Source organism: Chiloscyllium punctatum, chromosome 5 (genome assembly GCF_047496795.1).
Source record: "Chiloscyllium punctatum isolate Juve2018m chromosome 5, sChiPun1.3, whole genome shotgun sequence".
Classification (NCBI taxonomy): domain Eukaryota; kingdom Metazoa; phylum Chordata; class Chondrichthyes; order Orectolobiformes; family Hemiscylliidae; genus Chiloscyllium; species Chiloscyllium punctatum.
In genome coordinates, this window is record NC_092743.1 from 46,288,511 (window position 1) to 46,311,139 (window position 22,629).

At 40.5% G+C, this 22,629-nt stretch overlaps 2 protein-coding genes across 3 annotated transcripts in view; both read left to right on the forward strand.

The window, feature by feature from the left end:
* rad54b (RAD54 homolog B) overlaps positions 1–22,629 on the forward strand; it is a 209,963-nt gene that overhangs the window by 76,831 nt on the left and 110,503 nt on the right. The window lies entirely within an intron of this gene.
* LOC140477043 (uncharacterized) lies at positions 3,160–13,587 on the forward strand. The gene is made up of 2 exons (XM_072570211.1): positions 3,160–4,250; positions 7,448–13,587. Exons 1-2 carry the CDS (start codon positions 3,562–3,564, stop codon positions 8,001–8,003), a joined length of 1,245 nt encoding a protein of 414 aa, XP_072426312.1. The 5' UTR covers positions 3,160–3,561; the 3' UTR covers positions 8,004–13,587.

Below are 22,629 nucleotides of genomic sequence, written 5' to 3' on the forward strand. Positions count from 1 at the left end.
GCAATACACTACTTTGTCTACATATCTTTACATTTTTTAATGTTGGAATTGTGTTGCATCGCTACCACCCATTATTGTTCCTGTACCGATTATGCTGCTGAAATGTTACTGATGGCATTAGTGCATATGGCAACATGGCAAACCATCATAGGAGGGCTTTTTTTTTCTCACATGCTGCCAACAGAAAATATTACTATTTGTGGGTCACCAACTATTTTATTTTCATTGCTAACCTGTGCAGAGCATCTTCCAATATCAGATCTATGATCAGCAAACTGAAATGACAACTGCAACATTAAATGATTATGAATGTACTGAAATTGTCTTTGTATTTCACTATTTCTCTGAAAAATATATGTACTATGAAATGGCTGGATACCAGACTACCAGCAACAAATTGAAAGGGAAGCTTAGCTTTGTCCTTTCACCACTCATGAGAAAATCTTTGCTCCTTTTCCGTGTTCAAACAGAAATCAGCTTCCGTTTCACAAGTTCTTTGTGCAGATCGAGTAATGCATCAAAAAATTAACGCAGCAATATATGTAAATCAAAAATCTTAGATTTATAGAAATATCATTCCAACAAATGTTATGCTGAATTGAGGTTCCATAGATTCAATTTAATTTGCTTTCCTCCCCATGAGCTGTCTTGCTGTTCATAATTATTGTATGTGTAAGCATTTATTGCTTCTGAATTTCATATATTGAATGATTTATTGGCAGAAAAATGAAAAGGTTTAAAGGTTAGCAAGCCAGATAAGTTTGAGTGCTGTGTTTCATTATCATTATCAGTGTTGCAGTTAAAGTGTATTCTTGTGGAGTTCCCACTAATTAACTGACTAACACAGCAGTATGAAGTGGTGATCCTTTCTTTGTGGCACTCAATAGTTTTCTGCAGGGAATTATCCTGGCTGGATTTCTGAAAGGGCTGTGTACAGAATAGCAATGACATGCCTCGTAAATACAGTAGTACTGTGCAGATATACTATGTATATCATTGAGTTGCAAATTCATTATCCTGTGACTTAAAGCATTCAATGTGTGTGTACTAATTGAAGGGAAGGAATAAATTTACAGAACATGGTGTAGTGTGCAAATTTTATGTATCTTATTGAGAATGTGGATTGTTTTGATCACTTGATGGTTTATTTCTACTGTTTGCAGTGCTGGGTATTAAAACAAAATGGTGACATTGTGTGACTTGAGCTGTATTTATCTAAACAGTTAAAGGCTGATGTATGATATTATTTTGCTCTGCATTCACAAATATTACTCATTCCCATAGGTGCTAACACAGAACAAGCTTTTTCATATTTTATTAGGTCCATGGAGTCTGCTCCACCGCTTAACCCTTGTTGACAAGTTTCCAACCTCTCTTCTCCTGAATTCTCCCCATAATGTTTGATCCCATTACTAATCAGGAACCTATCTATCTCTGTCTTAAATACTCTCAATGACTTGGCCTCTCTAGCCCTTTGCATCAATGAATTCTACAGATTCATCACCTTCTGGCTGTTTATTTTTCTTGTACAGTATCTCAAAATGGTGCCAGATTGTGGTTATATCACTTTTCAATATATCTCGGAAGATAAATGTGACAATAAATAAGTCATTCATTCATTCATTCAACTACCAACTGAATCTACATGCTAACCTTAAGAATCCTGAAATAGGACTCCTAAGTGCCTTTGTACTTCAGATTGCCAAAGCCTTTCGAATTTAGAAAGTAATCTATGCCTCTATTCTATGTAGCAAAGTGCATAACCATACACTTTCCCACATTGTATTCCATCTGTCACATTTTCGCCCATTCTGCAGCATGTCCAAGTCATTCTGTAGTCTCCCTGCCTCCTCAACATTACCTGTACCTTTATCTATCTATGTGTCATTTTCTTTGTATCTTTGATTCAACTCAAGGCTTGCCTCGTGTAACAGCTACACTATATCATTGAAAAATGTCATGATTCAGGTGCTTTCAGGGGAATTATCCTAAGGAAAGTTAAACCCTGCTTTGAACGATTAAGTGCCAGCTGTCAGTTAAGAGGTAAATAATATTCACTGCCATTTGTAAATGGATCAACTATAACCCGATAGGCTGAGGGCTCATTCTGCCTCTTCTGCTAATGATAACACTAATCATTAGCAGATGATGATCCTGAGTGTGATTTTGCAGAAACAATGTATGCCTAATTTACCTATTTCTGAATGTGCTCTGTATTATAAGAATGAAATATCTGCAATATAAAATCAGTTTATATAATCTCCCTAATGTTTAATAAGATTCTCACTTATGCAATGAACCATTATGTCTTGTTACTGCATGTAAACAGCAAAAACAAATTTTACCAGTGGCCCCACAGATAAATGGACTGCCTGGTGTGATGCTTAGCTAGTAACTGCCTGTTTTCAATTTCCATGTTTAGTTAATAGATTTCAACTAGAATTCAGTGTTAAAATGATATTAGTATCCTTGCACAGAACATTGAAAATTATCTGAATTATGATTACAGTGAATATTGTCTGAAAATGTACATGTGCAAGCATGCGCTGAGAATATAATTTGGTTCAGCTGCATTTACCCCAGACAAGCCTCACATGTGAAGAACAACTAAAAGGCCATGATTTTGTAAGACTGTAGACATGCATGTAAACATTCCTGACCTTATGTCAATATCTTCAGCAAAGGAATGGATCATAATTAGAGTAGAAGGTGATGCAGTTTACAAAACTCAAACTTCTATTTTTGAATGTTCAGTTGTAAAAAGCAATATGTTGTATGCACAGTTCAGCTTTAAAGATTTTTAAAATGGTGCCTTCCTTGTGAGATTTAAAGTCCATGTTTTGTATTCTACTAATGATAGTGAAGGAATCTCTTTCTCCCCTCCCCCCTTTTCAGCTTAGTTCCTGTCGCAGTGGTTGGTAGGAACTAGGGGTGAAGAGTAGAGGTCAGTAGCATTTGTATACAAAACACGTGATTGTAGGCTTAATGTGGAAGAGAAAAGTGGCAAAACTTTTAAAGTTTATATGGTTTTACAACATGTTTACTAGATAGGCAAGTGAGCTTTAAAAATAGATATGGAATATGTGTTTGCAGTTTGTGTATGAAGGTTATTTCAGAGTATTGTATAAACTTTTAAAACTTGTGCTGCAGCTGCACACATTTCAGAACAGCTAAGTTTATAGGAAATAAGTTTATACGTAGTTGCAGATGTGTAGAATAATGGCCATTGACAGCTTTCCATTATACACTTAACAGCTTCAATGGATTAGCTGGGCGTTTCTTACACAGTCATTGAGGGATTAGTCTGACCTTCCTTGACCCCTGGTTTAGCATTATGCAAGACTCAGGGTTTTATGCTGCACAATAGAGACATTCAGCACCTCATTACTCTAAAAATTCAAACTGAATGGGCCCTTTTGCACATCATTACCTAAGAAAGCAGGTTTTGGGTGTGTTTCTGAAGTGGGGGCTGGCCTTTGGAGGTAGTCTGATTTAAACGAGCAAGTCAGAGCTCTAGATTATTCAGTGCAAAGTTTAGTTGCTGAACAGTTCAGTTACACCATGGAATCCACAAGAAAAAAACAGAAGGAACTTACTTTATCTGAGAAGATTCAAGTGCTTGAATTGCTTCAGAGGCAAAAGATCTCCCAGATGGAATTGGCAAAGCGCTTTGGTGTAACACAGCCTGTCATCTCCAGGCTAATCAAGAACAAGGAAAAAGTATTAATGGAATGGCACAATAACAGCAATCCAGATCGTAAACGGAAAAGAGAAGGGAGGGATACTGATGTGGATACTGCCCTCTTACAGTGGTTCCAGGTTGCCAGAGCACAACATGTAGTTGTCTCAGATGAAGCCTTGGCTGCAAAGGCCAAGGGCCTGGCAGATGCTATGCAGATCAGAAATTTTGTTCCAACTGTTGGCTGGATCAACAGGTGGAAAGCTCGTCATGGTCCCTTTCTGCAACAAGCACATGGAGAAATAGATGGCAGAAGTCAGTCATCAGGCAGTGCATCACAAGAGGTTGTGCCACCAGAAGGAATGACTGAAGAAGAATTTCATCAGTATGTGGAACAAGCTGCTATTAAAGTGTGTGTTTGGGATATAGCTGATCAAGAACCAGGAAACGCCATGAAAGCAATTACGAAATCAGAAGCTATTGATGTTGAGGAAGAGAAAACTATCCCTACTTTTAAGATGGCAAGAGGAAGTAATGGCCAAATAACACCTTTGTTGAACCAATATAATACGTAAGTTTAATTGCTTTTTCGAGACAACTTTTAATGAGTTTCCTAAAATTTCAGAAATAAAGACCCTAAATACATTTTAGGGTTTTTTCCTATTTTATTTCCCCTATAGTGAGTTGCACTTTGCATTATACTTTTCTGCTGCCAAGATTTAGATTTAAATATGTATTGTATTAGCTTGACTCAGTTGATCACCTGCTTGCCTCTGAGGAGGTTTTGGTTCAATTAGTTTCAGATTTAAGCTTATAGTCTGAACTGACGTTTGATCCAATATTTTGGAGGTGCTACATTGTTGAAGACAAACCATTAAATTTAAGTGTCATGTGTCTTCTCAAGTGGATGTAAAAGATAGTCATAGGGATATATAGCATGAAACTGACCCTTCGGTCTAACTCATCTATGCCGACCAAATATCCTAAATTAATCTCGTCCCATTTGCCAGCACTTGGCCCATATTCCTCTAAACCCTTCCTATTCGTCCAGATGCTTTTAAATATTGTAACTGTATCAACCTCCACCACTTCCTCTGGAAGCACGTTCCATACACACATCACCATCTCCGTGAAAAAGCTGCCCATTCTGTCCCTTTTACATCTTTCCCCTCTCACCTTAAACCTTATGCCTTCAAGTCCTGGAGTCCACCCCAGGGAAAAGACCCTGTACCCTGTACATGCCCTTCATGATTTAATAAACCTCTGTATGGTCACCCCTCCACAACCAATGCTCCAGGGAAAACAGCCCCAGCCTATTCAACCTGTCTCTATGACTCAAATCCTTCAATCCTGGCAACATCCTTGTAAATCTTTTCTGAACCCTTTCAAGTTTCACAACATCCTTTGTATAGGAAGGAGACCAGAATTGCACACAATATTCCAAAAGTGGCCTAACCAATGTCCTGTACAGCTGCAACATGATCTCCCCATTCTGATGCTCAATGCTCTGACCAGTAAAGGAAAGCATACCCAACACCGCCTTCACTATCCTATCTACGGTGTCTCCACTTTTAAGGAACTATGAACCTGCACTCGGCGGTCGCTTTGTTCAGCAACACTCCCCAGCACCTTTTCATTAAGTGTACAAGTCCTGCCCTGGTTTGCCTTTCCAAAATGCAGCACCTCACATTTCTGTAAATTAAAACTCTACCTACCAGAAAAGTATGTAAACTCCCTTTGTTATCCTGACCCACAAACCCCTTTTTCATCCTGCATCACTGAAAGATTATACCATCCTGATTTATTTGGAGTTTCTTGAATCTTGGTGTATTGAAATTGACTGACATCTTTGCCTACATAACTGTCGTTATACCTCAAAAATATCCAACCAGCTGTGAAACATTTTGGAATATTGAGGACAATGTAGAAGGGGTGGACGATGTAAGTTATTCACTCAGTGACATTCAGTTTGGTAGCCAGTTTACTGGATACAGAGCTTAAGGCCATTGGATAATCTCTTGAAACTAAAGGGCTAATCAGTGGCTTTTAGCTTTAAGGGAGCAACTGGCTGTGATGGAAGTTAAGAAGAAGGAAGGTGTTCTCGATGCTGGTTCCACCTTCATAAAAATTACCCAGATGCAGGATGGAGCTGGAGAGTTGACAGGTCGGCGGCTTGCATTGTTTTTACCTCCCTCTTTCTTGGTTGTAATGGCTGCTGAAATTCCAGGTTAAATAGTTGAACTGAATCTTTTTCCCTACTTTCACATAGTTCAGAGACATTGACACTAGTTGTGATATATCACCTTATCACACCAATAAGAAACATCCAACTGAATTAAATTGGCAAATGCTACTGGTTGCTGCTAAAGAGAAGAAACAGAAATAATTTACAATTGTAATATACCTCATCACAATAGAAATGTCCCAAAATGTTTCACAGGTAACAAATCACTTCTGGAGTCTTCTGTCAAGTGTAATGTAGGCAAAATTTTGTCATTACGTTATGCACAACAGCTAGATAAATAATGTCTACCTGTTTTAGGTGATATTGGTTAAAAGATGAATACTGTCCAAGACACCAAGATAGATTCCATTAAGAGGTGTCAACATCTATCTGGGACAAGATCTTAGTTTAGTATTCCATTTAGGGGATGACACTTAGATCAATAAATGACAACGTTTACAACTCTCATTACTCATTTAAGGCATGTGGGTTGGCTAGCTAGGCCAGTATTTATTCCCAATCCCTATTCGCCCATTTTGTTGTGGATTTGGTGTCGCATTAAGGATGGCAGATTTTTTGTTTTTATAAAAAAGGATCATTAGACATTCAAGGCCTTCAAGAGACATTGGATGTTTATTTGGATAAAGATAATGTGTAAGGGTATGGGAAAAAGCAGAAGATTGGCACTATTTTATGGTGCTCATTTTAAACAAAAATGGAAATTGCTGAAAAAAACTCAACATGTCTGCTAGTATCTGTGGAGAGAAAGCAGAATCACTGTTTTGGGTTCAGTGATTTTTTTTCAGGATCCTTCTATTTGTTTCAGATCTCCAGCATCTGCAGTCTTTTTTTATGGTGCTCATTTAAAGAGTTGGTACAGGCAGAATAAGTGAAATGGCTGTAACGGTTTAGAGTTTAGTTGTGATCAGAAGTAGTTTAGCATGCTCATCTCTATACTGGATGATTAATTCAGGCAAAGTTGGGGAATTAGACTTCTCTTTTCTGTAAGATGCCTTTAATTGCCTTTTAAATGTATATCAAGATTAGATTGGTGTTGGAAAATCACAGCAGGTCAGGCAGTATCCGAGGAGCAGGAAAATCAGCATTTCGGGCAAAAGCCCTTCATCAGGAATCTGATGAAGGGCTTTTGCCCGAAGAGTTGATTTTCCTGCTTCTCGGATGCTTCCTGACCTGCTGTGCTTCTGCAGCACCATTATAATCTTGACTCTAATCTCCAGCATCTGTAGTACCCACTTCCAGCTTTTAAATTTATGTAGCCATCAGGGAAACTATTTCTCTACATATAATCACAAGCAACTAAAAAAATTGCAATGTTTTAAAAAATAGTGAATTAACTTGTTCATAAACAATGTGAAACTTTGGATGTGGTTTTACACCTTGTAAATTCATAAACTCCACAAGAAGACATGATGCGGTTGATGTCAAATCATAAATATTTTGAAACTACTTTATTGTGCAATAAAGCTTTGGGTCATTATTGAGCTGAAATATTCATGCAATTTTGAAAATTTATTTTAATACAGGCCTTATGGAAGGAGTTCTGCTTCAAGAAAAGATATCTGTATGGAAGTGCCTAGTAGTTCTTACTCACAGCCTGGAACCTCAGGCTACCAGTCTTATGCATTTCCTAGGTGGATAGCCCCAGAGGCAGGACGAAAACGAAGTGAAGGGAAATCTCTGTTAACTACTCAGCCACAGCTGAGTAACAGCTTTGAAGGATTGGACAAGGCAGAGACTCATCAAATTACAAATATATCGCTTTCTCCAACCTGTGCTAGAATACCCTCAACATCATCTCCTAGACCTCTTACAAGGGATGACCTTTTATTTCTGCAGCAGCATCAAACGGGCATCCCACGCTATGGAACCAGGAATGAGACTGAAGTGCCAGCAGCATCCACAGAAGAGCAAGAGCTTATTCTAGAAAACCAAAGGAAATTTGGATTGTATCTTGATGAGAAAAGAGAAAGTCTTAAAAGATTACATGTACTGGAGGAAGAACTGCTCAGAGCTAAAATTGAAGTTGAACAATTAAAAGCATCACGACTGCGAGAATTGTCAGTGCTCAAGGACTCCTGAAAGGAGAACCTTCATTGCTTGTTGATTCAGCTCTGTGATCCCGACTGTGACGTTTTACCAAGGAACATTGTTGAGATGAAAAGAGTGAATTCCAATGAGGATTCTCCCATTAAAGCACACTGACTTTGCTGGAAGAATCAAGGGACCTTATAAAAGTTTACCCTGATTTTTATCAGCAGTTTAGCAGATGATAGACCAGACTGGTATATGATAATATTGAATTTAAAAACAGTAAATCTGCTTTGGTCAATGAATAAATACCACATGGTATATAACTGAGTCTAACAGATGGGATGTTGTAAGTTTAAACTCACTCTGCTTTGTGTTCATTGATATTAATTGTGGAGGAAATACAGCAGTTGGCATCGATATCCATGGGATGATTATCATTCTCTTTCAGCACCACTATATGGCCATTTTGTTAGAAATAGCGCCTTTGAGCACTAGATATTTAATTAACTTTGGTTGTAGAACACATTTTAATAACATGCCTTTTTATTGTATTCTAACTCTTCAGAAATGTCATTTAGGACAGTAAGAGATCCTTATGGTTTATTGATTGACGTTGAGGGAATAACATATCTCATGATAGTTGTGATAACCACTGTGTAATATTTTGATAGTTCTTTGGCAGCCCATTCCATTTGTTTGCCAGCTCTTGTGCAAAGTAGTAATTTGTCCAATTTGAATAACACCAGCAATCTGTCAGCCTTGCTTTCAAGCTTACCAAGTGAAAGATTTCTTTTTCATCTCCTTGTTATCCATGTCAGTTCCATTTCAACTTACATGCTTTTTAAAAAATTAAATGCAGTAGTTCACTCAGTAATAAAAACAAAATACTGCAGATACTGGAAATTGTAAATAAAAACACAATGCTGAAGAAACACAACAGGTCTGGCAGCATCTGTAGAGAGAGAAAGTTAATGTTTTGAATTCTGTATGACTTTTGTCAAACTCAAGAAGAAGAGATGCATCATCACGTTGAACTCGAAACGTTAAATCTGTTTCTCTCTCCATAGATGCTGCTACATCTATTATGTTTCTTCAGCACTTTCTGCTTTTTAGTTAACTCTAGTTTAAACAAACTAGTGTATCTTTTAGGTGACTTTCAAAGGATTTCACAGAAATGTGTTCATCGTGGGCAAGCAAAGGCAATTCAGCTACCTTCTGAGTCCAAGGGCAAGCTCATCTTATAAATTATAATTTTGCAGTTGAATAACAGGCTGAAAATAATGTTTTCTCACATGTAAAGAATGAAGTACCTGCTCAAGTACTTAACTCCTGGCAAATCCCGCAGAATTGCATATATAGCCCCACATTCAAGGCAGCTAATTCTTTATTAACTTTTAGAGCTGTCAATTGAATTGTGAATTTGCAACCACCACCTCCCCACTCTTGCTTAATGATAATAAGTTGTGGACAGTAGCTGAGCCTTAATTGTACTTACAGTTGGCAATTGGAAATTGTTAAAGGGCTGGCTGTTGAAATAACATGCTACAGTTCTACTGACTTTATCTGTCCTCCTGCATTGCTGATGTCAGGATTTCATTTTGTGGGATTGTGGTCCACCTTCATTTCACTTCCCCAGAAAAAAATTGGATCTGTCAGATATGGTTCGAGGGCCTGTTGCCATTTAGGATAGATCCCAAATTCTGGACTGTTCCATGAAAAGGTTTTTATTCTTGTAAGATTGGCAGCATATACCTTAAGCATTGCAGTTTTGTGCATCAGTCTTCCCCATTTGCATCTTATGCTAAAATGTTTCTTTGTTAAAATAAACTGTGGCACCTCAGAAGCATACACATTGTATTTTACAGCTGTGTTCACTTAGGCACTTGTAGATAAAATTTGGTTAAGTCTGTTGGTTGGATGGCTAGTATGTGATTCAGAACAATATCTAACATTATGGCTTTGAAACCCATTCAGGCTGAGGTGAGCTTGCTATCTGCTTCCTTGACCTATCCCAGAGAGACAAACTACCACTGATTAGAACTGTCCAGAAAGTGTCTTAGGGTGAAGCATCAGTAGACATTTGGGGCATGAACCAGAATGCATATAACATGGCAGATTTCATAATGTGTGGCCTGGGCCAAAATTTGGCAAAATAATCTTTCCATGATAGTAAAAGAGCTAAGCAGAAAAATCTGAACGTAAGATGATTAACATAGCTTTTTTTCTTATTTTGTTATTAATTGTTGTGGCTCACACTTACATTTAAGATAAAGCAGCTTGTTGCAGAGGCAGTTTGCAAATACATGATCAGTTTCAAGCTCCAGAGAAACCAATCTGAATTTACAAGAAACTCTGCATGAATTGGCTCAAGCCAGAGTAGGACTGGATTCTTAATATCTCAGGTTATAAAGCTTTCAGTAGAAACAAGGTATGTAAAAAGGGAGAAGGTGTAGCAGTCTTGGTCACAAATAGTTTAATTCCCCCTGAATGAGATGTGTTCCTGGATAGAATCTATGTGGTTGGAGGTGAGAAACTGTGAGGGAGCCATGACCTTGTTGGGTAGTTATTATAGAGGGACGAACTTAGTTAACCTTTTCATAACCTTAGAGTAGGAAGTCTAATAAAATAAGACTAATAATTCTAGTCTGAGGCATTATTTGTAAGTTTAAGAGATGCCAGGAGAGGCCAGCCAGGTGGGATGTGCAGCTGGGGAGTATGGCAAGTCCTGAACATGGCCAGTGTCCTAAATGACCATGTGCTGAAACTGCTCCCAGCTGCACAAGATGGAGCACTCCCTAACCAGTATTGTCACAAAGCTGGTTCTTTTTTCTAAAAGCTGTTTCTTTTCTCCAGAATACTATGTCCTTCTTTTTCAGAGAGGTCGTAAAACAGTCCAGGCTCCGAATCGACTGGTTTGGTACAGCGTTGAAAGGGTTTACTGAGAGGCTTTTTGTTTATATGTAAACAGATGAAACTGTAGACCAAAGCTTTTAAGTTTTAGAAGTGACCTGTATATTGAAAGGGGAGTAGTCAGTCCTAGAAGCTGAAGTCTTGTTTTAGTTCAGTTCAGCAGAGGACTGAAACAGGCTGCTAGACTCTCTCTCTTTCTGCCCTTCTAACTTAGACCTGTTTCAGCCTCTGTTTCAGTTTTACTCTATGTTTAAGGGGTTTGTTTATTGGGACTGTTGTGTACATTCGGAACAGCATAATTAAGTCTGGTTTGGATAGACTGAGTTCTGTGCGTATTCTTTATTCTGCTCTTTATATTTCATTCCATAATTTTGTGAATAAATTTTTGGCTGTTTTAAAACCTGGTAGTCAACCTAGCTAACTTACTCCAGGTAACTTTGACTGTATACTTAACAAAACAAATAGCAAAGTTCCAGTCTGTGCTGCCTGCTTAAGAATGTTTTGAGTGGTCTGGCATAGTACATAACAGTATTCAATTTTGAAAGCTGATGAGGGAGCTGGTACCTTGGAGGAATGCAGTCAGAGCCAAGCTTCTGGCATCATAAGTGGCTTGACTGTACAGGGAGGGGAGAATAAGAAAGAACAAGCAACAATGACAGAGGATTCTTCAGGTGGGGGAGCAGACAGGTATTTCTGTGGCTGAAGACGTGACACCAGAATGGTGTATTGTCTTCCTGGTGCTAAGGTCAAGTTTGTCACTGAACAGCTGCAGGGGTTTCTGAAATGGGAGTGTGATGAGTTAGAGGTTGCGGTTTTTCCTTTTTTTATAATTCATTCACGGGATGGAGGGATCACCAGCTTGGCCAGCATTTATTGCTCATCCTAAATTGCCCAAAGGGCAGTTGAGTCAACCCCATCACATGTAGAGCAAACCATCTCAGATTGGCAGTTTCCTTCCCAAAAGGACATAGAGTCATAGACATGTACAGCATGGAAACAGACCCTTTGGTCCAACCTGTCCATGCCGACCAGATATCCCAACCCAATCTAGTCCCACCTGCCAGCACCCGGCCCATATCCCTCCAAACCCTTCCTATTCATATACCCATCCAAATGCCTCTTAAATGTTGCAATTGTACCAGCCTCCATCACATCCTCTGGCAGCTCATTCCATGCACGTACAACCCTCTACGTGAAAAAGTTGCCCCTTAGGTCTCTTTTATATCTTTCCCCTCTCACCCAAAACCTATGCCCTCTAGTTCTGGACTCCCAAACCCCAGGAAAAAGACTTTGCCTATTTATTCTATCCATGCCCCTCATAATTTTGTTAACCTCTATAAGGTCACCCCTCCGCCTCCGACGCACCAGGGAAAACAGCCCCAGCCTGTTCAGCCTCTCCCTGTAGCTCAGATCCTCCAACCCTGGCAACATCCTTGTAAATCTTTTCTGAACCTTTTCAAGTTTCACAACATCTTTCAGATAGGAAGGAGACCAGAATTGCATGCAATATTCCAACAGTGGCCTAACCAATGTCCTGTACAGCCGCAACATGACCTCCCAACTCCTGTACTCAATACTCTGACCAATAAAGGAGAGCATACCAAATGCCACCTTCACTATCCTATCTGCCTGCGACTCCACTTTCAAGGAGCTATGAACTTGCACTCCAAGGTCTCTTTGTTCAGCAACACTCCCTAGGACCTTACCATTAAGTGTACAAGTCCGGCTAGGATTTGATTTCCCAAAATGCAGCACCTCACATTTATCTGAATTAAACTCCATTTGCCACTTCTCAGCCCATTGGCCCAATCTGGTCAAGATCCTGTTGTAATCTGAGGTAACCCTCTTTGCTGTCCACTACACCTCCAATTTTGGTGTCATCTGCGAACTTACTAACTATATCTCCTATGCTCGCATCCAAATCTTTTGTATAAATGACAAAAAGTAGAGGACCCAGCAGCAATCCTGATGGCACTCCACTGGCACAGGCCTCCAGTCTGAAAAACAACCCTCCACCACCACCCTCTGTCTTCTACCTTTTGAGCCAGTTCTGTTTCCAACTGGCTAGTTCTCCATGTATTCCATGAGATCTAACCTTGCTAATCAGTCTCCCATGGGGAGCCTTGTCAAACGCCTTACTGAATCCCATATAGATCACATCTACCACTCTGCCCTGATCAATCCTCTTTGTTTCTTCTTCCAAAAACTCAATCAAGTTTGTGAGACATGATTTCCCACGCACAAAGCCACGTTGACTATCCCTAATCGGTCCTTGCCTTTCCAAATACATGTACATCCTGTTCCTCAGGATTCACTCCAACAACTTGCCCACCATCGATGTCAGGCTCACTGGTCTATAGTTCCCTGGCTTGTCCTTACCATCTTTCTTAAACAGTGGCACCACGTGAGCCAACCTCCAGTCTTGCGGCACCTCACATGTGACTATCGAATATACAAATATCTCAGCAAGAGACCCAGCAATCACTTCCCTAGCTTCCCACAGAGTTCTCAGGTACACCTGATCAGGTGCTGGGAATTTATCCACCTTTAAACATTTCAAGACATCCAGCACTTCCTCCTCTGTAATCTGGACATTTTGCAAGATGTCACCATCTATTTCCCTACAGTCTATATCTTCCATGTCCTTTTCCACTGTAAATACTGATGCAAAATATTCATTTAGTATCGCCCCCATTTTCTGTGGCTCCACACAAAGACTGTCTTGCTGATCTTTGAGGGGCCCTATTCTCTCCCTAGTTACCCTTTTGTCCTTAATATATTTGTAAAAACCCTTTGGATTCTCCTTAATTCTATTTGCCAAAGCTATCTCATGTCCCCGTTTTGCCCTCCTGATTTCCCTCTTAAGTATACTCCTACTTTCTGTATACTCTTCTAAGAATTCACTTGATCTATCCTGTCTGTACCTGACATATGCTTCCTTCTTTTTCTTTACCAAACCCTCAATTTCTTTAGTTCTCCAGCATTCCCTATAGTTACCAGCCTTCTCTTTCACCTTGACAGGAATATACTTTCTCTGGATTCTTGTTATCTTATTTCTGAAGGCTTCTCATTTTCCAGCCTCCCTTTACCTGTGAATATCTGTCTCCAATCAGCTTTTGAAAGTTCTTGCCTAATACCGTCAAAATTGGCCTTTCTCCAATTTAGAACTTCAACTTTTAGATCTGGTCTATCCTCTTCCATCACTATTTTAAAACGAATAGGATTATGGTCACTGGCCCCAAAGTGCACCCCCACTGACACCTCAGTCACCTGCCCTGCCTTATTTCCCAAGAGTAGCTCAAGTTTTGCACCTTCTCTAGTTGGTACATCCACATACTGAATCAGAAAATTGTCTTGTACACACTTTAGAAATTCCTCTCCATCTAAACCTTTAACACTATGGCAGTCCCAATTGATGTTTCAAAAGTTAAAATCCCCTACCATAACCACCCTATTATTCTTACAACCAGATGATTTTTCTGACAGTCAGCAATGGATTCATAATCATGGTTAGATTTTTAATTCAAGATTTTTATTCAATTCAAATTCCACCCTCTGCCATGGCAGGATTCGAACCCGGGTTGCTAGAATATTACCTGGGTTTAAGGATTAATAGCCTAGTGATAATAATACAGGCCATCGCCTCCCCATATGTTGTACATGTTGGTACCAAATACCAAATTGATACTGTGTTGGTAAAGAATGAAGTCTTACATCAAGAATTCAGAGAATATCAATGAAACTGACACATCATTCTACAGCAAATGAATCACGTCTGAGTGAGTTCAGCTATGTTTAGTGTCAAGAGAGTAAGGCAAGGCTGGATGGTCTTGAGGAATGTAATGGGCAGGACTGATGAGTTAATGGCGGGGATTGACACACAGAAGAATGATATTGTTGCCATCAGAGAAACATGGTGAGGGAAGGGCTGGGTTGCTAACTTAACATTCTGTGCTATAGGATCTTTAGGTAAGACAGAGGAGGGTGTAAAAGGATGGTGCGTAGAACTTAGGGACGTTAAGGGGGCATCTAATTTACTATTTTAGGTATTATAATATTATAGGCCCCAAAGAGCGTAGTATAGGCCCCGAAAGAGTCAGTGGGAAATAGAGGAGCAAATATGTAGACTGTTCACAGAGGTGTGTAACAGTAATCGGGTAGTTACATTAGGGATTTCAACTTTCCCAACATGAATTGCAATAGGCATATCCTTAAGAGTTTAGAGGGGGTGTGGACTTCTTGAAATGTATCCAGGGGAGTTTTTTATATCAGTGTGTAGAAGGCCTAATAAGGGGTGGTGGAGTGTTGGATCTGGTTCTGGGGAAAGAAAGCATACAAATGTTCTCCTACTGCCACTTGCCATCGAACATTTTAGTGACAGTGACCACAAGATGGTATGGTTCAATTTTGTTCTGGTCATGGAAACAATGGACTGCAAAAGATGGCTTTGGAGTGGGGAAAGACAGATTTTATTAAAATAAAGCAGGATCTTGCCAGATTTCTATGACAATTCAGAACTAGAAAAAGAAGAGAGTAAGGTTTTTAGCAAATCCAAAGGGAGAAATTCAGTTGTGGCCCTCGAGCAGTACAGGAAGTGCAGGAGGGAACTTAAGAAACCAATGAGAAGAACAAAAAGGGAGGCACGAAGAAGGACTTGCAAACAGAATTAGAATATGAAGATATTTTATAAATACATTATAGGGAAGAGGTTAAACAGGGAAAGATCAGGCCCATTAACACTAAGTGGGTAGCCTGTGTGTAAAGTTCCAGAATATTGGAAGGGTGTCAAATAAATATTTCTCTTCGGTCTTCACTGTGGAAAAGTAGAATGTAGGTGTGGAACTTGCACAGTCTGGCATAGGAAATGAGGAGGTATTCGAGCATCTGTTTGGCTTTAAAACAGACTAATCCTTTTATTAATTTACTTTAAATTTTGCAGTTTTGATGATTTTTAAACTGTGCTGAGTAATCAGATGCGATAGTTCTAAATTTCTATATGGCATAGTAGCCATGAGTACTGCTTTCGTATTGTTAACATGTGCACACAATACTATATTTGCTAGACCATGTCCTTACTAATTTGGTAACCTTTGACCTGTTATTGCCTGAACCTAGGTATCATCTTGTTTACACTTTTTTCTCCTTACCTCTGAGATACTCAAATCATTAGCAGTTCATCTGAATAAATCGGGTTAATCAATGTTTGTTGAAACAGATTGGTTTATGGTGTGTGTAAATGTTAATTTAGTGCTTCTAGTCAGACTAGCCTACAGTTAGATTTGAGTTTGTCTGACTAAATTTCTTGGAGCCTAACAATAAAAATGAAACAAGTGTGCGATAATTTTAAACACTGCCATAAGTTTATAATCTGTAGGCCTTTTACCGAGAAGCTTGTCAGCACTGTCCATGTGTAGAAATGTTTTCTTCTCTTCAACTGAAGCTAATCACTGCAGCTTGAAAACCATGGAACTTTACAGACCAGCTTTGTCACCAAGGAATTAAGCTACTTAGCAATTTGGGTCACATTTTTCACCGCTCCATGAAAGACTGCATTTTCCACATTCACTCTGTTTTTAGTAGCTTGTCTATGGATGGAAAAAGCAAAGGGGAACTTGAAATTAAGTTGAACTTAAGTGATATCCTGCTTGTGTATGGATAAACCCTTAAAGTTTTCGATACTTTTAGAGCTGCTCACACTTAGGTACCATAAAAGCCTTTGAATTAACCCCAGAGCAGTGGTAGATTGGAACAAGATAAATTTACCACTTTCATTCTAGTACCTTTTTAACATTCTGGTCCAGGGCTGGTGCCAAAGAATTCTGATTTATTGTGCTGTGTAGATGAGGAAGTAACAACCAATGGTTGTTGATTAATTCCATACACACATTGCAGGTTGTACAGGGTTTGGAAAGGGTTATTTCTAAAAATGAAATACTGTGGTCTGAAATAAAACCTGTTACTCAAATCTGTGTTTCTAATACACAGTGAATCATTAAGGCAAGTGCAAGTGTGTTTAAAAAAATTGTAATACAGTTTAAGAGTATAATGTGTGTTGCCTGCCTTTCTCAATGAAATATTTTTGGAGGAGGGGCAGGGATGTTTGCTCGGCTGTATTTGGTTGTCAGGGAAGACATGTAATGGCTGAAGAGATCTGAGACTGTGTTACTGAAAGATTCTTTCTTGTGGCCTGACAGCTAGATTTGATCTGCATGCTTGATAGTTACTCAACTGCTGAAGTCTGTTTCTTTCAAGGTACTTCAGCTTTTTCAACTTAATGAGAATAAATAGAAACAGTGAAAAAAAATCCCAGAAAATGCTTTCGTTGTCACATCATAGATCTACATTTTACTTTGAAATTCTATTTTAAGAGTGAAAGTGATTAAAGTAGAAGAGCAAGTGGTCCAATTATTACTACTGTTTACCGTCTAATTGCATAGGGTGAAAGGAAACTGGACATTGCCTATGCCACACCAGGGATACTCAATGGCAAGAATGAGCATGAAATTAAAATGTTGGTGTTGAGAAAAAGTTTTTTGATTTTTGCTTTTAATCTCTCAATTTGCTTTTAGAATCTCTCTATTGAATAAGGGCGAAGTGGTAGAGGTTGGTACAATTGCAATATTTAAAAGGCATCTGGATGGATATATTAATAAGAAGGATTTTGGAGGGATATGGGCCAGGTGCTGGCAAGTGGGACTATATTAAGTTGGGATATCTGGTCGGCATGGATGAGTTGGACTGAATGGTCTGTTTCTGTATTGTACATCTCTATGACCTTTATTTCCTTGTATTTGTGTCTTGTTATGAGCTCAGCTCACCTTGTTTCCTCATCCCTTGCCATTCTTCTTTCATTCCCTATGAACCAAATGGCGCAATCTCTTGCTGCTTGCCTGGCTCAGACATCATCTGTATGTGAATGTAGCACAAAGACCCTGCATGCTTTCTGTCCCTCACCCTCCTTGGTCCTTCATCCATGCACTTTGGCAATGGCAAACCACACATGGCTGCTCAGAAAAGACTGTCAAGTCTTTGGTGCTCTGGGATACCCATGTTTTGCAAACCTCTGCTAGGTTACTTTGCAGGGTCACATGCATTTGTACAAGTTGAATTTTATGGCCTTTAGCTTACTTTCCTAGCACTCAGTACTGTAGCTACATTGATTTTAGTTGCAGAGGGAGAGGAAGGCAGCTTGTCTCAGTAGGAAGCACTGCATGATCAAAGGGGTGGACACATCGCATAACTAGGCTACATAAACATCAGACCCGAAGCATGTGACAGCAGCTTGCATGGCAAACACTGCATGCACTTCAAGCAAATAGCCATCCCTAAATGTTAAGTGGAGCCATTCCTCAGTGGGTCAAAGAGAACTAGTCAGTCATTGTACATTCAATCAAGAGTCATGTTTGATTGCAGTCCGGTCAGGTTTATGGTCCTTTCAGAGTGCTGGAATCTGTGACCTTGCAGATGAAGGTTTGGGCCACTGTCAGTCGTGAAGATTATGTGTAACCTGTCTAGAGTAGAGGTAGTTCAGTTGGAATATTGTTGGGACATATCTCCAGGAGGTGAGCTAGTGTGACAGACTGGGGAATTCAGTACGATGGAAGAACAGTGGTAATGCAGGAGCACAAGAGCTAGCAAGGCTTCTCCACTGAGTGAGTGGGAAACTGAGAGGGGAGCAAAGCTTAATAGCTTGGAAGGATGAAGTGAGTGAGAGCCATTGAGTGGACATGACATATAGAGTCATAGAGATGTACAGCATGGAAACCGACCCTTTGGTCCAACCTGTCCATGCTGACCAGATATCCCAACCCAATCTAGTCCCACTTGCCAGCACCCGGCCCATATACCTCCAAACCCTTCCTATTCATATACCCATCCAAATGCCTTTTGAATGCTGCAATTGTACTAGACTCCACCACTTCCTCTGCAGCTTATTCCATGCAGGCACCACTCTCTGCATGAAAATGTTACCCCTGAGGTCTCTTTTATATCTTTCCCCTCTCACCATAAACCTATGCCCTCTAGTTCTGGACTGTCCCACTCCAGGGAAAAGACCTTGTCTATTTACACTATCCATGCCTTTCATGACTTTATAAACCTTTACAAGGTTACCCCTCAGCCTCCGACACTCCAGGGAAAACAGCCCCAGCCTGTTCAACCTTTCCATGTAGCTCAAATCCTCCAACTCTGGCAACATCCTTGTAAATCTTTTCTGAACCCTTTCGTGTTTCATAACATTCTTTGTCTTGGAGAGAGACCAGAATTGCATGCAATATTCCAAAAGTGGCCTAACTAATGTCCTTTACAGCCACAGCATGACCTCCCAACTCCGATACTCAGTGCTCTGAACAATAAAGGAAAGCATACCAAATGCCGCCTTCACTGTCCTATCTACCTGCGATCTTACTTTCAAGGAACTGTGAACCTGCACTCCGAGGTCTCTTTGTTCAGCAATACTCCCTAGGACCTTACCATTAAGTGTATAAGTTCTGCTAAGAATTGCTTTCCCAAAATGCAGCACCTCACATTTATCTGAATGAAATTCCATCTGCCACTCCTCAACTCATTGGCCCATCTGATCAAGATCCCATTTTAACCTGAGGTCACCTCTTCGCTGTCCACTACACCTCTAATTTTGGTGTAATCTGCAAATTTACTAACTATATAGATTACAGATTATATCACAGATTATATCACAGTGTGGAAACAGGCCCTTCGGCCCAACAAGTCCACACTGACCCGCCGAAGCGAAACCTACCCATATCCCTACATTTACCCCTTACCTAACACTTCAGGCAATTTAGCATGGCCAATTCACCTGACCTGCACATCTTTGGACTGTGGGAGGAAACCGGAGCACCCGGAGGAAACCCACGCAGACACGGGGAGAACGTGCAAACACCACACAGTCAGTCACCTGAGGCGGGAATTGAACCCAGGTCTCTGGCGCTGTGAGGCAGCAGTGCTAACCACTGTGCCACCGTACCACCCATGTTCACATACAAATCATTTATATATGCAATATTAACAGTTGTAGTCTGTGAGCCTAAGTGAGGTTTGTGCAGTGGCACAGTTTTAATCTGTGGTTACTCTGAGAGTTTTAGGTAGCAGAGAGAAGGTGGTGGTACTTACCTCTGAAGACCACAGAAAATCATTACAGGTGTTCCTTTTAACCCAGGACACCACAGTGACTCGGATAGTTAGCTCTGTCTAGGCTGATTGTTTCTGGTGATATGGCCTTCTGGTGTTGTCAGCTGAATAAAGGATTACCATTCTTTGCACTCCCAGGTTGCTGCCAGCAAAGTGGGGTGCGAGCTTTCTTTCTGGTTTATGTCCTCCGTGTAATTGGTGGAGTACCACAATGTGAGGGCCATTTCCTCGCTCGCAGCATCTGAAGTGATATGCAGCTGGACTTTTAATATGAAGCCAGTGGATGAAGGTCCTGGCGCTAATGAGCTCCTCTGCCTCCCCTGCCAAGCAATTGGATGAGAAGGACACTGAGGAACCTTACTTAATGAGAAGAGTGGAAAATTACATGTGAAGGTTGCTCCAAACCATGGCAGCTCAGCTGCTCCAGTTCTCACTCGACAGAACACCTGAACTAAAAATGGGAAAGTTCTGGCCATACTTCCTGAATGATGGACTGTTGGATACAAATCTCATTCATTTTCAATATGTATTCTGTTTATATTTCATGTTGTGGCACATTGGAAAGAATTTCTTTTTGAGTCCTCATCTCAGTACTAAATGACCGACATCTCATTCTGAATTGCAACCCTACCTCCCAGATTTCCCAACTGGGAGACATATGTCTTAACTTCGACCTTGTCTTGTCTACAGAAAGCAAGATAGTCTAACCTGCCCAATTGCAGTCTGTCTCGGCAATGTGGTAGTCATGTGGAGATGCCGCTGCAGCTTTTGTTAGACTACGTGACGGCTCTGGAGCTGCAGATGGACTCACTTTGAAACATATGCGATGCTGAGGGGGTCATGAATAGCACGGTTAGTGAATTGGTCACATTGCAGATGAGGATTGCTGAGGGAGAAAAGGAATGGGTGACCAAAAGGCAGAGAAAGAGAAGAAGGCAGTGCAGGTGTCTCCTGTTGTCATCTCCCTCCAAAACAGGTCTACCGTTTTGGATGCTGTTGGGGAAGATGGCTCACCAGGGGAAGGCAGCAATAGCCACGTTCATGATACCATGGCTGGCTCTGCTGTAGAAAGGTGGGGGGAAAAAGAGTGGAAGGGCTATAGTCATAGGGGATTCAATTGTAAGGGGAGTAGATTGGCAGTTCTGTGGTCAAAAATGAGACTCCCAAGTGCACAAGTCAGGGATGTCTCAGATCAGCAGCAGAAAATTCTCAAGGAGGACAGAGTCATGGTGCATATAGGCACCAATGATGTAGGTAGTAAATTGGATGAGGTCATAAGTTAGGGAGTTAGGAGTCAAGTTTAAAAAGTAGGACCTCAGAGGTAGTATTCTCAGGATTGCTAAGAGTGCCACATGTGAGTCAGAGTAGAAATTAAATAATAGGCAGGATGAATGAGTGGCTTGAGATATGGTGCAAGAGAGAGGGGTTCAGATTTTTGGCACATATGGATTAGTTCTGGGGGAGCTGGGACTATTACAAATTAGACGGTCTACACCAATGTCCTAGGGGGTGCATTTGCTAGCTAACACTGTTGGGAAGGGTTTAACTTAATATGGCAGGGGGATCAAAACCAAATGAGGAGGTTATTGGACAGTAAGGAGGTAGTAACGAAAGTTAGGAACTAAGGGGAAGAGTAGGCAGAGAGCAGATGATGAACACAAAGGAATAGGTCATCAGAGGTGTATTTGTTTTAATGCAAGTAGTGTAGTAGGTAAGGCAAATGAACTTAGGGCTTGGATTAGGACCTAAGAGTATGATGTTATTGCTGTTACTCAGACTTGGTTGAGGAAAGCGCATGATTGGCAACTAAATATCCCAAGATATCAATGCTTCAGGCGGGATAGAGAGGGGGTTGAAAGGGGTGGAGGAGTTGCATTACTGGTCAAAGAGGATATCACAGCTGTGCTGAAGGGCACTATGGAAGACTCGAGCAGTGGGCCAATATGGACAGAGCTCAGAAATAGGAACGGTGCAGTAACAATGTTGGGGCTGTACTTCAGGCCTCCCAACAGCGAGCGTGAGATAGAGATACAAATATGTAGATAGATTATGGAAATATGCAGGAGCAAATGGGTGGTGGTGAAAAGAGATTGACTAGGATTCACGTAGTGTTAGAAGTTTCGATGGAGCAGAATTTGTAAGGAGCATCCAGGAGGGTTTTCAAGAGTAGAATGTAAATAGTCCAATTTGGGAAGAAGGCCATACTGGACCTGGCGTTGGGGAATGAGCCTGGCCAGGTGGTTGAAGTTTCAGTAGGGATTACTTTGGAAATAGTGATCACAATTCTGTAAGTTTTAGAATACTGATGGACAAAGATAAGAGGGGTCCAAAGGGAAGAGTGCTAAATTGGCGGAAAGCCAACAAAGCAAAATATGGCAGGTGCTGGGGAATGTAGGTTGGGAGCAACTGTTTGAAAGTAAATCCACATTTGATATGTGGGAGGCTTTTAAAGAGAGGTTGATTATATGGGGGAAATGAGGGATAGAAATGGCAAGATTAGGGAACCATGGATGACAGGTGAAATTGTGAGACTAGCTAAGAGGAAAAAGGAAGTGTACATAATGTCTAGGTGACTGAAAACAGACGAAGCTTTGGAAGAATATTGGGAATGTAG

Coding starts and splice junctions, on each gene's coding strand:
- LOC140477043 (XM_072570211.1), top strand. CDS start 3,562: ATGGAATCCACAAGAAAAAAACAGAAGGAACTTACTTTATCTGAGAAG. Junction 4,251..7,447: donor TTGTTGAACCAATATAATAC/GTAAGTTTAATT, acceptor ATTTTAATACAG/GCCTTATGGAAGGAGTTCTG.